The sequence below is a fragment of the Neofelis nebulosa genome, chromosome 13 (assembly GCF_028018385.1).
Source record: "Neofelis nebulosa isolate mNeoNeb1 chromosome 13, mNeoNeb1.pri, whole genome shotgun sequence".
Taxonomy (NCBI): Eukaryota; Metazoa; Chordata; class Mammalia; order Carnivora; family Felidae; genus Neofelis; species Neofelis nebulosa.
The window spans coordinates 12,330,001-12,346,175 of NC_080794.1; the positions used below are offsets into that span (position 1 = coordinate 12,330,001).

At 37.7% G+C, this 16,175-nt stretch overlaps 1 protein-coding gene across 2 annotated transcripts in view; it reads right to left on the reverse strand.

Annotated features, from left to right (window-relative positions):
* Positions 1-16,175, reverse strand: part of PTEN (phosphatase and tensin homolog) — a 92,905-nt gene that overhangs the window by 56,335 nt on the left and 20,395 nt on the right. The window contains exon 2 of one of the 2 annotated variants that reach the window (XM_058696303.1): positions 10,553-10,637. In XM_058696303.1, coding sequence (XP_058552286.1) covers positions 10,553-10,637 — 85 coding nt within the window. Of the gene's footprint in view, positions 1-10,552; positions 10,656-16,175 lie in introns of those variants that run through there. The other variant, XM_058696305.1, reaches the window with a different exon arrangement.

The following is a 16,175-nucleotide window of genomic DNA, read 5'->3' on the forward strand; positions in this document are numbered from 1 at the left end:
CCTTCACTCAGGCTGTCTCTCTCTCTCTCTCTCAAAGTAAATACACTTAAAAAAAACTGGTGAAGGAGACTATACATGTGTGAGGGCAGGCGGGATATGGGAATCTTCGCTACCTTCTGCTGAATGTAGCTATGAATGAAAAGTGGCTCTAAAAAATAAAATCTATTAAAAAAAATCCACACCCAACTAGTATGATATGCGATGATAAAAGACAAAAATTTTCCTCTAAGGTCAGTAACAAGACAGACAGGAAGTCTGCTTTTGCCACTTCTATCCAAAAAGGCATCCGTATTGGAAAGGAAGAAATGAAGTCACCTGTTTGTAGATGACATGTTCTTATATGTAGGAAACCATAAAGATTCCACAAAAAATTGTTAGAATTAACAAATTAAGTAAAGTAACAGCATACAGAATTCAAATTCAAATATCTGTTGCATTTCTGTACACTAACAATGAACAGTCCAAAATGGAAAATTCCATTTACAATAGCATTGAAAAAGAGTATCTATAAATGAACTTAATCAAGGTGATACACAGAGAAAACTACAAAACACTGTTGAAAAAAATTAAAGACCTAAATAGATGGACAGACATCCCACATTCGTAGATCAGGACTTGATATTGTTAAGATTTCAACACACTCTACAGATTAATGTGATTCCTATCAAAATACCAAAAACTTTTTTGGGGGGGGGGGGGCAGAAGTAGAAAATTCCATCCCCAAATTCATATAGAGTCTCAAAGAACCCTCCAAGGCCAAAACAATCCTGAAATAGAAGAACAAAATTGTAGGACTCACAATTCCTGATTTCAAATTTACTACAAAGCTACCAAGTGTGGTACTGACACGAAAACAGACATATATGCCAGTGAACTAGAACAGAGACCAGAAATAAATTCTTGTATCTATGGTCAAATAATTTTCTGACAAGTGTGCCAAGACCATTCAGTAGAAAAAGGACAGTCTTTTCAACAAATGGTGCTGGGAAAAGTGGATATCCTCATGTAAAAACATTAAGTTGGACCCTTATTTTACACCATACACAAAAATTACTCAAAATGGATTAATGACCTAAAAAAAGGCCTAACACTCTAAACTCTTAAAAAGGAAACATGAGAGAAAAGCTTTAGGATACCAGTTTAGCAATGATTTCTTGGATGTGTCACCAAAGACACAGTCAACAAAAAGATAGCTAAATTGGACTGTATCAAACTTTTGAACATTTTATGCATCAAAGGACACTATCAACAAAGCAAAAAAGCAACCCATAAAATGGGAGAAAATATTTGCAAATCACCTGATTAATACCCAGGATACATAAAGAACTACTAGAACTCAACAACAAAAAAATAAAGCATTCAATTTACAAATAGGCAAAAAACTTAGACATTTCTCCAAAGAAGATATTCAGTCAATAAGCACATGAAAAGATGTTCAATGCAAATCAAAACCACACTAAGATATCACCTTACAACCATCAAAATGTCTAGAATCCAAAAGAAACAAGGGCTAGCAAGGATGTGGAGAAAAAGGAACCCTTCTGCATTGTTGGTAGGAATAGGAATATGTGGAATATGAATTCCACAGTGCAGCCACTGTGGAAAACAGTATGGAGGTTCTTCAAAAAATTCAAAAGAGGGGGCACCTAGGTGGCTCAGTCGGTTAAGCATCTGACCAAGCCCCACACTGGGCTCCGCACTGAGCATGGAGCCTGCTTCGGATTCTCTCTCTCCCTCTCTCTGCCCCTCCCCTGTGCACACGTACGTGCTCTCTCTGTCTCTCAAAATAAACATCTTTAAAAAGTTAAAAATAGAAATACCATATGATCCAGTAATTCCACTCCTGGATACCTAGCACAAGAAAACTAAAACATTAATTCAAAATGACACATGCACCCCTATGTTTACTGCAGCATTATTTATAATATCCAAGTGTCCACTGAGAAATGAATAAAGAAGACATCATACACACAAACATAACGGAATATTACTCAGCCATTAAAAAAAGTAGATCTTGCCATTTGTGACAACATGGATGGACCTAGACGGTATTATGTTAAGTTACAGACGTCAGTCAGAGGAAGACAAACACCGTATGATTTCACTCATATATATAGAATCTGGAAAACAAAACAAATGAATACACAAACAAAAAGCGGAAACAGACCTGTAAATACAGAGAACAAACTGATAGTTGCTAGAGGGAAGTGGGTAGGGGTATGGACAAAATGGGTAAAGGCAAGTGGGAGATATGGGCTTCCAGTTATGGAATGAGCCAGGGGTGAAAAGGTACAGCACGGGGAACAGAGTCAATGGCAGTGTAACAGTGCCGTGTGGTGACAGACAGTAGTTCCGCTTGTGGTGAGCATAACATAAGGCACAGAATTGTCCAGTCTCTATGTTGTACACCTGAAACTAATATAACACATATGTTAACTATATGCCTCCTTTAAAAAAATATATCACTTAGCAAATATACACAAAATTGCATGCCCCAAAGATCAAAAACCACTGGACATTTTCTGGAACCTGTGCTATACTTGTCTAGGCTCAAATTGAGAAAGAAAAAATTTTTTAATGTTTATCTTTATTTTTGAGACAGAGAGAGACAGAGCATGAGAGGGGAAGAGGCAGAGAGAGAGGGGGACACAGAATCGGAAGCAGGCTCCAGGCTCCGAGCCATCAGCACAGAGCCTGATGCGGGGCTGGAACTCGTCAACTGCGAGATCATGGCCTGAGGTGAGGTCGGACACTCAACCGACTGAGTCACCGAGACGCCCCTAGACTCAAATTTAAAAGAGGAACAGAGGGAGGAGGAGATGGAAGGCCTCCCATTAGGTGGTAAAAATGTAATACTCAATCTACTAGATGCTTAAATAGGCCTTCCAAGAAGGGAGATCATAAGCCTCAAATTTAGACTTTGGAAGTTGTCTCAAGATAATTATATAGCCATTGTACGCATGCATATGCTGAAAGTATTGATGCATTCAACGTGCACATTTTAAGTACCTCTGTTTCTAAGATCCTTTTAGCATTTCTTCATTTTTTTAAACACCAGGCCTCCTGGTTAACTAGATTTCCCAGAGCTCTGGTTCCTAGCAAATGAAGAAATTACCAGCTGTCATACCCCAAAACTAAGAAGAATGGGAAAATCTCGGAAAGATTCTAGCTAAAATAAGGGTTCTTTTATGTTTCATCCCCTCCCTCTGACTTTGAAAGAAGGGGTTTGCAGGAGAGGTCAGTTACCAAGGGGAAGGGAAGTTTCTCAGGTCTCTGCTTCTGTAGCTGAGATGTGTGATTTCTCCAAGTTACAGTAGTTTAAAATAACGACGGGGGGGCACCTGGGTGGCTCAGTCGGTTGAGTGTCTGACTTCAGCTCAGGTCATGATCTCACATTTGGTAGGTTAGCGCCCCGCGTCGGGCTCTGTGCTGACAGCTCGGAGCCTGGAACCTGCTTCAGATCCTGTGTCTCCCCCTCTCTGCCCCTCCTCCACTCACACTCTGTCTCTCTCTCTCTTAAAAATAACTAAACATTAAAAAAAAATTAAAAAATAAACAAAAGATAAAGATAGGGAAGAAAAAAAATCCACAATGAGATACTACTTCACACCCATTAAGGTGGCTCTTAAAAAAAAAAATTTTTTTTTTAAAGCCCAGAAAATAGTAAATGTTGAGGATGTAGAGAAACTGGAACACTTACACTTGCTGGTAGGAATGAAAAATGATACCGCCACTGTAGAAAACAATACGGCAGTTTCTCAAAAAAGTAAACACAGAATTACCATTTGGCCCAGCCATTCCATTTCTGGGTGTACAACCAAACGAACTGAAAGCAGGGACTTGAACAGATACTGGTACACCTGTGTTCCCACCAGCATTATTTACAATAGTCAAAAGGCAGAAGCAACCCAAATGTCCATCAGTGGATGAACAGATAAACAGAATGTGGTATATACATATAATGGAAGAGAATCCTGACGCAGGCCAGAGCAGGAATGAACCCTGAAGACGTTATGCTAAGTGAAGTCACATGCTATGTCACACTAAGTCGGTCACAAAAAGACAAATATTGCCTGACTCCACTTAACATAAGGTACCCAGAATAAATACCAAAGGCAGAAAGTAGGACAGTGTTGCCAGGCTGAGAATAGGGGCACTGGGGAGTTCCTACTTAACGGGTACACGGTTTCAGTGTGGTGATAAAAAAAAAGTCTGAGATGGATACTGGTGATGGTTGCCCGATGTGAATGTTCCTAATGTCACTAGTGTACTTAGAAATGGTCAAAATGGTAAATTGTATTGCACATATTTTATAGATATATATATGTGTATATAAAATTTTACCACAATAAAAAAAAAATTCATCTCCAGCTCTATTCATTCATCTGTTCCTGGGTCTTCTCCAAAAGTAACCATCCTCAACTATCACATCCTTTTTCCTGGAATTTAATTTGCATTTCTCTATAATATACATACCACTGCTTCCTACAGGTTTATCAATTACCTGCCTATCTCCTGCCATGGTAGATGAAGCTTACAAAACCAGAAGCACCTCCACATTTCACTTCTCCGGATCCCTACCTTCAACGGCAATATGACAATTTGTGGTTAAGAAGCCAAATCGGCAGATGTTAACATTTGCTTCCTAACCTACTGCACCTATATTTGTAAGAATCTATCACGTTTTCCCAAAACATTTCAGTATCCAACTATCAGTTCTACTTCTTATTTTCTTCTTTGATGCCCTCTGTCATACTGCTCACCCAGAACTAGCTGCTCTTCAGCCGATGGCACAGGTGTCATCCCTGGGCTTTCCTCTGCTGCTTCGGAGTTGGAGCCTCAATTTACCAAAGCCCCTTTCTCTTCTTTCATGGCTTATTCTCTTGTTTTGTTAGAACACACTGTCTAATAATTTTCTAAGAAATGTTGCATGGATACAAGTTTTTGCTGTTGTTCTCGAATGGCTTTCTCTCTTCCTCTTGCACTTTGGCTGGTGGCTCGGCTGGATACAGAACTCTATGCTGAACGCAAACGTGACACACTGTACCTCCATCTTCCATCATTAATTCTTCCATCCTGAGAAGCTGGACGTCATGTATATTCCTAATCCCTCCTACATGACCCTGAAAGCTTTTGAGACATTCTCATTATTTCTGGCATCATTAAAGAAATTTCAGGGGTGCCTACGTGGCTCAGCCAGTTGAGCATCTGACACTTGATTTTGGCTCGGGTCATGATCCCCAGGGTCGTTGAGAGGGAGCCCTGTGTCAGGCTCTGCGCTTATGGGAAAGAGCCTGCTTGAGATTCTCTCTGTCTCTCCTTCTCTCTGCCCCTCCCCCCAGGCACATGCTCTCTCAAAATAAATAAATAAACATTAAAAAAAAAAAAAAGAAATCTCATAATAATTGCCTGGTATAGGCCTGTTTTCATTCATTGGGCTTGGCACGATACAGCTTTTTTCAATCTGGAAACTCAAATCCTAAATAAACTTTCTGGTATTTACCTATACATGGTATATAACCTCTGGTGTACACATGTATAGGATAAAACATTTTGTTCTCTGACATACAGGATCATATGGCTATCAGCTTTGGAATCTGACAGACTGGACTCAACCCTTAGCCTCACTACTTAACCAGCTCTGGTACTTGGGGAAGCTAACTTCTTTAACACCATATATAAAATGGGGACTTATTAAAAACTGTAGTTTTTCAATAAGATGACACATGTCACCTGGGTGACTCAGTTGGTTAAGCGCTGACTCTTGATTTCAGCTTGATTTTGGTTTGTGAGATCAAGCCCCGCATGGGGCTCTGTGCTGACAACGCAGAACCTGCTTGGGATTCCCTCTCTCTCTCTCTCTCTCTCTCTGCACCTCCCCTGCTCTCTCTCTCCTTCAAAATAAATAAGTAAAATAAAATAAAATAAAATAAAATAAAATAAAATAAAATAAAATATGACACATGTAAACTGTACAAAAGCAACATACATATGTAAATAAATGTAAAATACATGTTACCTATTATTAAAATATCAAAAACTGAATTGGTGCAGATACTATAAACACTGTCAAATCTGTCAAGACTGCCATTTTAAGAAAATAAGACCAACAAAAGAAGTGGGAGGCAGCCAATGGGTAGAGCTTTTTCTTTTGGGGTGATAAAAATGTTTTGGAACTTCAAAGAGGTGGTGGTTACATAACATTGTGAAAGTACCAAATGTCACTGAAGTGTACACTTTAAAATTATTAATTTTATGTTATGTAATTTTCACCTCAATGAAGAACAAAAAGGAAGCAGGGAAAAGAAAGGCAATACAAGGAAGAAGTCAAAAGTTGTTGAAAAGGGAGAATAGAATTGATATTCTCTCTAAATTATTTCGAAGCTTTCCTCTAAATAATCTCTTTTTAATTTTTTAACTGAATAACCAATAATGATAAAGTTGGGATGACAAACACTTCCTTTTTAATGGAATATCAACACATAATTAAGGTTGATTGAGAGATCAACATATAATTATAAGAATATGTGACGTTTCTTCAGGGAGAAAATGTATAAAAGAGGAAAGCTGGAAGCTGCACCTGAATCTGTAATACAGCCGCATACATATATATATATATATATATATATATATATATATATATATATATATATATATATAAAGGCTGAGAGTATAGAACACAAAAAATAAAGTCTTTTTTTTTTTTTTAAAGAAAATCACTATATATCAGAAGACTAAGCTCAAAGCATTTCCTTACAATAAATATGGGAACCCACCCACATCTAACATCGTTCCAATAAAACGGGAAGCAAATTACTTCCTACTGATTTCAGACTAAGGGGAAATATTGTTCTATGCATCTTTTTTCATTTTCAACACTTCCCAAATTATGCTCCAAGGAACACTGTTTAGAAGACATTATTTAACATATAAAAAGAAAAGAAAGAGAGAAGCGGGAAGGAAGGGAAGGGAAGAGAAAGAAAAAACAGGAAAAGAAAAGCAGCATATTCAAATTTCACTCTTGGGAGAGTTACAAGGCATAGTAGTATATTAAAGGTTCTGCAGTAAGAAAGCCAGTTCACGACTCTATTAAACCTACATTTGTCTGATTTATTAAGTACAGAACAGTTCCTAAGCTATGTCTGTTAAACACATAATTCACCACTTTGTTAAAGACTGCTTAGATTTATACCAGATAACATATAAATTAGGGTAACTTCAATATTAGCCCCAGGGATGAGATTACCACACAATAATCAATTATCTGAATAAAACATTGTTTCAAATTACCAGCAGTTCAGAGCAAGATCTTAGGGGCAATAAAGGAGGAGGAGAGAAGGTGGTTAATAAGAGGAAAAGAAGAAAAAACAATCTGGGAAGAGTTCAGCTCTTCAACTTTCTTTTTGAGACGTTGTCGTTGTCCTACCCTGTCAATTCTGATTGCTTATTAAACAAAACATTTGCAGTTAAGATAGTTAAAAATTTTAGCTTTGTTCACTTCTCCCCGACTTTTTATTTTTTTGCATCAATTCCTGACCCTAGGAGGTAACCTCAAAAGAAGTTAAATATTTGTCACTTGAGTACCTCAAATATAAAATTTCACGTTGCCATTAACAAACCATATCCCCAACGGTTAAATACTGCATAATTTAAGTAAAGGCATTTGCAATGTGAGTTTCTTGTACTCAAAGCAAAGATGTTCAACACTAACAAAGTATGAACCTGGCATAGTGTTTCTCCTTTGGGGAGAAATCATAGAAAACACATGGAATGAGAGGGCAAAGGAAAATCCAACTGGAAATGTTTGTTGAGAGAAAATTTACAAGAATAAAGACACATTTTTCACTGAGACATTATCATCTTTGAGCCAAAAAGGAATCACTACTGATTATTACTACTGTGTCCAATACCGTGGGAACCAAACAAGAAAATCAATCATTTAGGTACTAGAGACAGCCATTCCCCCTTGGAGAAGTTAATCCTAACAGGCCAATTACTTGGAAGTTACTTATTTTTATTTTATTTCACAGGAAAAACCACAACTATCTTCTTGGTCACTGTTCATCCTCTGTCTCGCAGAAGGGGAGCGGAGTGAGCAACGGAAGCCAGCAAAGCCTCACTAGCCATTTATCCCCCAATCGCAACATGTGGGAGGGCAAGACAAACCAGGCACAGCATAGCTATTATATTCCACAGGTAATTCCTCATCATTTACGTGCTATTACCACTGCCATTACCATAAAGGTGACAGGATCAGTTGGCTAAAGCAACTACTGGCTAAATAAAAAACCATGTACATAAAACTTTTTTAAGGAATAACATTTGAAAAAGCCAAGAACTGGACAAAATAAGCTAGATACATTAAAGCAGGCAGAATAAACTTCAATCTTGGTTACAGATTACAAATTAAATTTGGGAATCCTTTTTTTTAATAACTTTTTAACGTTTTATTTTATTTTTGAGAGACAGAGAGAGAGAGAGAGAGAGAGAGAGCGAGCGAGCACGAGCGAGCATGAGCAGGAGAGGAGCAGAGAGAGAGGGAGACACAGAATCTGAAGCAGACTCCAGGCTCTGAGCTGTCAGCACAGAGTCCGACATGGGGCTCGAACTCGTGAACCGCGAGATCATAATCTGAGCCAAAGTCGGACGCTTAACTGACTGAGCCACCCAGGAGCCCCAAATTTGGGAATCTTAATTCAGTGTCATTAATTCAGGCGAGGGCTATGAAGTCAGAAGATGACATATCAAAATGCTTCCCAGCAAAGTATTTTCTTGGTAAAATTATTACAATCTAAGGTCTGAAAATGAAGTGTACAGATCCAAAAACTGAACTTTATCAGTAACCTGAAAGATGAAAAATCAGCCTCGTGACTAACAAGTCAGAAGAAACTAATTCAGTCAGAAGAGAACAAAGAGAACCAACCAAAACTAACATGCCAGGTTAATTTACCACGAGGATGATACCCTTACAGTGATCAGAAAACTTGTCCTCTACCCAGACTATTCATACTCCTTTTCCAGGTGAGTACTAACCTGATTTGATTGAATCAGTACTTGGTTGGACACAGAACGATAAAGCAGTAATATAAGATAGTCACCCTAGAGGATATCTTGCCTAGGTCATAAGGAGGCCTCATGAACACTCCTGCACCACCGCAGAGAACACAAGTCTGGTGACTGCACGACTCCTTTTCCAGATCCTCCTCCTCTGCTGATTCAAAATTTACGTCCCTCATTCTTTTCTCTACCACCCACATTTTCTGTACATGTGTACTGTCACTGACTAAACCGTATCACAGTGTTGCTCTCATGGATCTGTGATGGTAAGCATCCTTCCAACTGTGTCCCACCTAACTAGGAGAAAACAAATTCATTTCCCTATTTTCAAGTTCTTAAACAGCACTTCTAACAGTCTCATGTAGCTATAACTGTAATACAAACTACAAAGAAGTAGTTTGGGGTTTTTCTGTAGTTTTTGTAGACACTGACATTTACTAATTCTGCACAGAACAGAAACACTACAAAAGTCCAACTGGACACAACTCAATATGGCAAAATTTAAATATACATTGGTTCAAAGCAAATTGGTAAAAACTTACCACTTAGAAAAACAACTTGTGGCTCACTCATATAAGGACACAGGTCGGCTCATGTGCTTAAACAACTAATACAAAAGGACTCTACACCTGCATAATGCTTTACAAAGTGCTCTCCCACTCACTGTAACATTTAATTCCCAGCAAACATTTAAATTCAAAGTCTCCAAGAGAGAGATTTCTGAAAGAGCATAAAGGGAATCATCCAAAATTTTAAACTTTAAAAACCATTAAAGTTTCTACGGACATTTACAGTTAGTTTTTCATACATACATATTTTTTATTTGGAATGAGAAAATATATTGAGACTACACAGCAGACACAAATTTCTTCTCTCATGAAACACATGATATACTCTTAGGTTATAAATGTATTAAAATCATTTAAATGGGCCTTGAGAAACATTGTTCGGAACTGAATGATAATCACACTTAGAAAATTACTCACGTTTATAAAAGAGACAAAGTCAGACTTTGGTTTGCCCACCAACTCCTGTCCAGACCCTCTACCAAATACTTATTCAAATGCTTGGTACATTTATGCCCTACTATAAACTGTTGTATGTAAAAAATACATGGTATCAGTTATCTCCAACTTAGGATGAATAAATTTAAGTGAATGAATCCTCTTGATGTTAAACCTAATCCCCTACTGTGAAATAAAAGACAAAACCATAGTGTAATGGAATCCAGACATTAACTTGGTTAAGAAGTATTGTATGGAGTCCATGAAATTATATCACATACACCTGATCATGTCAAAGGTCAGTTCTTATCAACGGAGTTGTATCCCACTGAAGTCCATTAAACAAACAAAAAAGCAGTACAGAGCACCAACATAATAAAAATAAAGTTTACCTCACAAGTACCTCGTTTTCTATGGTTTAGAAATCTTCTCTAAATGAAAATACAGCATGAATACATCAATAGTTGAAACAGAAAATTAAGAGTTCTTACCTTACTACATCATCAATATTGTTCCTGTATACGCCTTCAAGTCTTTCTGCAGGAAACCCCATAGCAATAATGTTTGGATAAATATCTGAGTACTTAGGTTAAGGAAATATCTGAAATATGCAAAAATGCAAACTACGTGTAAATGTTTTAAAGCATTAGCTGATTATAAAAATTACTATACCTATGTTAGCAAAAGACTGTCAAATTTATTTATTTATAAACCATCATGCATAATTAAGAAACACAAGTGAATACATTAATTCCGAAAGAATTATATCAAAATAATTATATGGCAAAATAATTTTCAAATCCCTCTACCTACTACATTAAAAATGCCCTCAAGGAAAAAACTTAACTTCCACATTTACGGTATTTAGGCATATGTACATGAAAAACAAAAACCTCAGACTTTATAAATCACAGAACTCAAGTTATCTTGGGACAAAAACCAAGTATCAAAATAAAAACAAAAATAGCTACACAACTTCTCATTTTTTCATGAATATAAAACGCACCATGGCATAGAGAAAGGGAGCTACAATTAAGAATTAGGAAGCCAGGGGCGCCTGGGTGGCGCAGTCGGTTAAGCGTCCGACTTCAGCCAGGTCACGATCTCACGGTCCGTGAGTTCGAGCCCCGCGTCGGGCTCTGGGCTGATGGCTCGGAGCCTGGAGCCTGTTTCCGATTCTGTGTCTCCCTCTCTCTCTGCCCCTCCCCCGTTCATGCTCTGTCTCTCTCTGTCCCAAAAATAAATTAAAAACGTTGAAAAAAAAAATTAAAAAAAAAAAAAAAGAATTAGGAAGCCAGATTTAAGACCTGGCTGTTCATCTAACCAGTTGTATAATTTTGACATGTGACTTAAACATTTGCAGGAATCCTATTCCACATGATTAGGCTGAAACAACCACAGTGATCCCTTCCAGTCCTTGGTATTTGCGACTTGGTAATACCGAACTAAGGTACAAACTTATTCTCCCTTTCCATCAAGGTAATCAACATTTAGCATGCCATTCTATTCACTTATGTCACACACTATATTTGGCATAAAAACTTCTGCACTCCAGAAGCATTAACTAAAACACACACACACACACACACACACACACACACACAATCTACATTTCTATGTATTTTGGATCATACCAGCACTAATTTCTTCTTGAGATCCACTATCCATCTCTTTAATCTCATAATTTTCTGACATGGACCTTCCAAAACAGCCAAGCTAATCTGCCTCAAGCCTCTCTTCAAAACCATCCCTAAAGTGTTCTGCCTGTCTACTTCTGGACCCATTCATTTTTCAAATACAATTCAAAATTCATCAAAGCCAGTGCCCTTTTCTAGATCTTTTTTCCTTCACTTTCTGCTACATTCACATTATTGAGTTGATCTCAGTATTATTTTCAATCCAAAAATAATTATCGAATTACTAAAAGCTTTTATTTTAGTATCAGAATTTTTAAAAGATTTTATCCATAGTTTTGCCACACACTGATTGAACAGACCTAACAAATATTTTAAGAAAAAAGAAGCACAACATATACAGTATACTACCTTTTATATGAAAAAATATTTACTGTTTGGATGAAATAACATTTACACACGTATTTGCTTGAATTTGAACTTTCCAATGCACATGTGCACACCACACACACACACACAACTGAGAAACTAATACAAATGTTTGCTTCATAGAGAAGGGAGGGGGAAGGGAAAGGGGAGAAGCATACACTAAAAACAGCAACAACAAACCTGACTAAATATCAAATTGATGACCAGGAGAAATGATTTCATCTGGACAGTGCAACAATTTTACTGTACTTCTTGTTAGGAAGCACACTATAAGAACAAAAACAGCTAGAAAAAAAATTTTAAACTTAGAACTTCTGAGAGTTCGTTTTTACTAATATCAGTAAGGATATCCTCAAGCTTTTTTTCTTTATATTGTAGGGAAAAAAAATAAAATTTTGCTAATGATTTTCAGATTCATGATTACAGACATAAAAGAGATACCATTATAAAATCAAGAAATCAACGGGGTACCTGGGTGGCTCAGTCAGCTAAGTGTCTCATTCTGGACTTCAGCTCAGGTCATGATTTCATGGTTCCTGAGTTCGAGCGCCTTGTTTCCCTTGCTCTCTCTCTCTCTCTCTCTCTCTACCCCTCCTCCACATTCCCTCTCTCTCTCTCTCGTTTGCTCTCAAAAATAAACATTAAAAATTTTTTAAATAAAAAAATCAAAAATCAAGGTAAAAACATTAATTAAATACAAACTCACGTTAAAATCTATGTTCTCTAGGTCTTTTCACTGAAGTGGCCTAAAAGCATGTTACCTTAGCAAAAGTAAACAATCCTAAAACCCAGATTTCATCTCTCATATCATAATACATTAAAAGGTACTAAACTGGGGCGCCTGGGTGGCGCAGTCGGTTAAGCGTCCGACTTCAGCCAGGTCACGATCTCACGGTCCGTGAGTTTGAGCCCCGCGTCAGGCTCTGGGCTGATGGCTCGGAGCCTGGAGCCTGTTTCCGATTCTGTGTCTCCCTCTCTCTCTGCCCCTCCCCCGTTCATGCTCTGTCTCTCTCTGTCCCAAAAATAAATAAAAAACGTTGAAAAAAAAATTTAAAAAAAAAAAAAATAAAAGGTACTAAACTCCTTGGAACAACAGCTGATGCCAGGGGTGGGACAAGAAGGTTCAAGGTGAGCCTGGGATTCCTTTCTGTGCCAGAGAACATGGAAGGTGTACAGAGACTAATGGTCTATACCAGACATAGAAGCTAACATGAAGGACATCCCAACAACTAAAACTGTAACAATCTGAGCATCAAAGAAGAAATTTAAACGCTAGTAAATTAAAACACCCTAAATAAAACTAAAACCTTGATCCTATAAAGATGTTCAAGAGAAAAAAAGAAAATCTCTTTTTCATTTATTTGAAGTGGCTATCAGAATGGTTCTTTCTTTACTTTGAAAATAGCTAATGAGGGGGGCGGATTAAGTATTTATGCAACTTTTCCTGTAGGTACTATATTTCAGGGCAATCAAATAGCCCCAATTCATATGACAAAGATACACTTTACAGAAAAACACAAGAGAACTTTGAAAATCATATTTTGCAAACCCTAATAAAATTATTGATTAGGCCAGGATCAACAACCGGTTCTAAAGCAGTAAGTGAGTTGATGATGAAGAACTGAACTTTCTGGAACACCTGGGTGGCTCAGTCGGTTAAGCATCTGACTTCAGCTCAGGTCATGATCTCACGGATCACGGAGTTCGAGCCCCATGTGGGCTCTGTGCTGACAGCTCAGAGCCTGGAGCCTGCTTCTGATTCTGTGTCTCCCTGTCTCTGCCCCTCCCCCACTCAACTCTACCTCTCAAAAATAAACATTAAAAAAATTTTTAAATAATAAAAAAAGAACTGAACTTTCTTACAGTCAAAGTAATGCCACACAAAATACTTTCTAATGTAAGGAAACAAACATAATTGAACAATGGGGAGAAGAGACTGCCACCACCCAATTTCACTGGTCAATCTCAGCATCATCAAGTGGAAATCGTGTAACTTTTGATGTGATACAATATGAAGGACATAGCATCATCTATGATAGCCAAGCTATATTCAACCTGAGAACCCACCAAGCATTTAGATATAGCTACTCATTTACAAAGAGACAGAAAAACCAAGCTAACTGACATTATCAGAGAATAAACTGGATAAATTAAAAAGGTCTACAGCACATGACCCAGTCTCTGCTCAAATGCCTTTTTATTTTTTGAACGTTTATTTATTTTTGAGAGATGGAGACCGAACATAAGCAGGGGAGGGGCAGAGACAGCGGGAGACACAGAATCCAAAGCAGGCTCCAGGCTCTGAGCTGTCAGCACAGAACCCAATGTGGGGCTCAAACTCACGAACTGTGAGATCATGACCTGAGCCGAAGTCGGACGCTTAACCAACTGAGCCACCCAGGCGCCCCTCAAATGCCTTGTTTTTAAAGGTGAGGAGGGGAGGGACAGGTAGCTATTCTTGACTTAAAAAGACTTAAGGGTTCTAAGAGCCAAGTTCACATGTACAATGCTGTTCTGGATGTTGTTCTAGGCAAACCAGCCATAAAGAACATTTTTGAGCTAACTAGAGAAATATGAATATCATCTGGGCATTAGATAAGATGAAAGTTTACTGAAATGGAAAAGTAGACAGTATTACTATTATTGACTGAAATAAAGGTTTCAAAAGAGAACATATAGCATTACGTCATGTTAGCATAATAATGCATATATATCCATATAGACATATGTAGACAAAAAGATTTACAAACTAAGGTACTAAAAGTAATCATCTCTGGGTGGTAGAAATATATATTTTTCTCATTTTTGTTTTATATTTTCTACTTTTGGTACAATGCACCTGTACTATTTCTATAAAAGATTATAATTATCTCTAAGTCTATTTACTAAGCATCATGACAAAATATTGTCTTATCCTGCATGACTCAGTTTCAGCTGTGTAGCTAAAAAAAGAAAAAAATGCTGAGTTTCTGCCCAAAAACATATATGTATATACACAGATATATGCGCGCGCGCGCGCGCACACACACACACACACACACACACATATATATATAATGATAAAAGTATCTAACAAATAGCATTTACTATGTGGCAATTTTTGTTACTTTAAGAATTTATAAATTCACCCCAACCTCAAAGGGTTCTTTACTGGAAAGGTTCCAAAACTACTAGGATTATCATTTTTAACATTACAAATATCAGCTGTCATCTGTTATTCTCACATAAGAAAGTAGTCCCACCTAAAAATGTAGCTCAATTCAAAGAGCTATGATTGGGAAGCCTGGGTGGCTCAGTCAGTTAAGCTGAGCAGCGCAGAGCCTGCTTCGGATTCTCTCTTTCCCTCTCTCTCTCTGCCCCTCCCCTACTCACGCTCTCTCTCAAAATAAATAAAAATGTTTTAAAAAAGCAGCTACGTTCAATTATCAAAATGGTTTAGGCTGTTATACCCATTCATGAGAAAAATAAAAGAATGGAGGCTCAAATCAAGTCTACAGCAGTGTAATTCCTTAAAGTAAATAATCTTTACTTTGTAACTCTGTCTTGGGAGCACCAACATGTAGAAAATGAGAAATAACACTCGGAAAACAACATGAGGGAGTAGTAAGGCCCCAGAGCAGTGGCAGCTGCCGCCAGCCCAGAATTCCTACCTTAAAAATTATAAATATATGTCAGTCAAAAATATAAATTGAAATCACCCAAGGAGCGCCTGGGTGGCTCGGTCAGTTGAGCGTCTGACTTCGGCTCAGGTCATGATCTCACCGTTTGTGAGTTCGAGCCCCGCGTCAGGCCCTGTGCGGAGCCTGGAGCCTGCTTCGGATTCTGTGTCTCCCTCTCTCTCTGCTCCTCCCCCGCTCACGATCTGTCTCTGTCTCTCAAAAATAAATAAACGTTAAAAAAAAAAAAAAAAAGAGAGAGAGAGAGAAATCACCCGTTTTTCTGAGCAATACAACAGAGAAATATGTTTTATTCAAAGAAATAATAATGACTGCTACTAACAAACTTCCTAACTGAATTCTTAATTTCAGTGAAAACGCTAGGAAGATTTTTA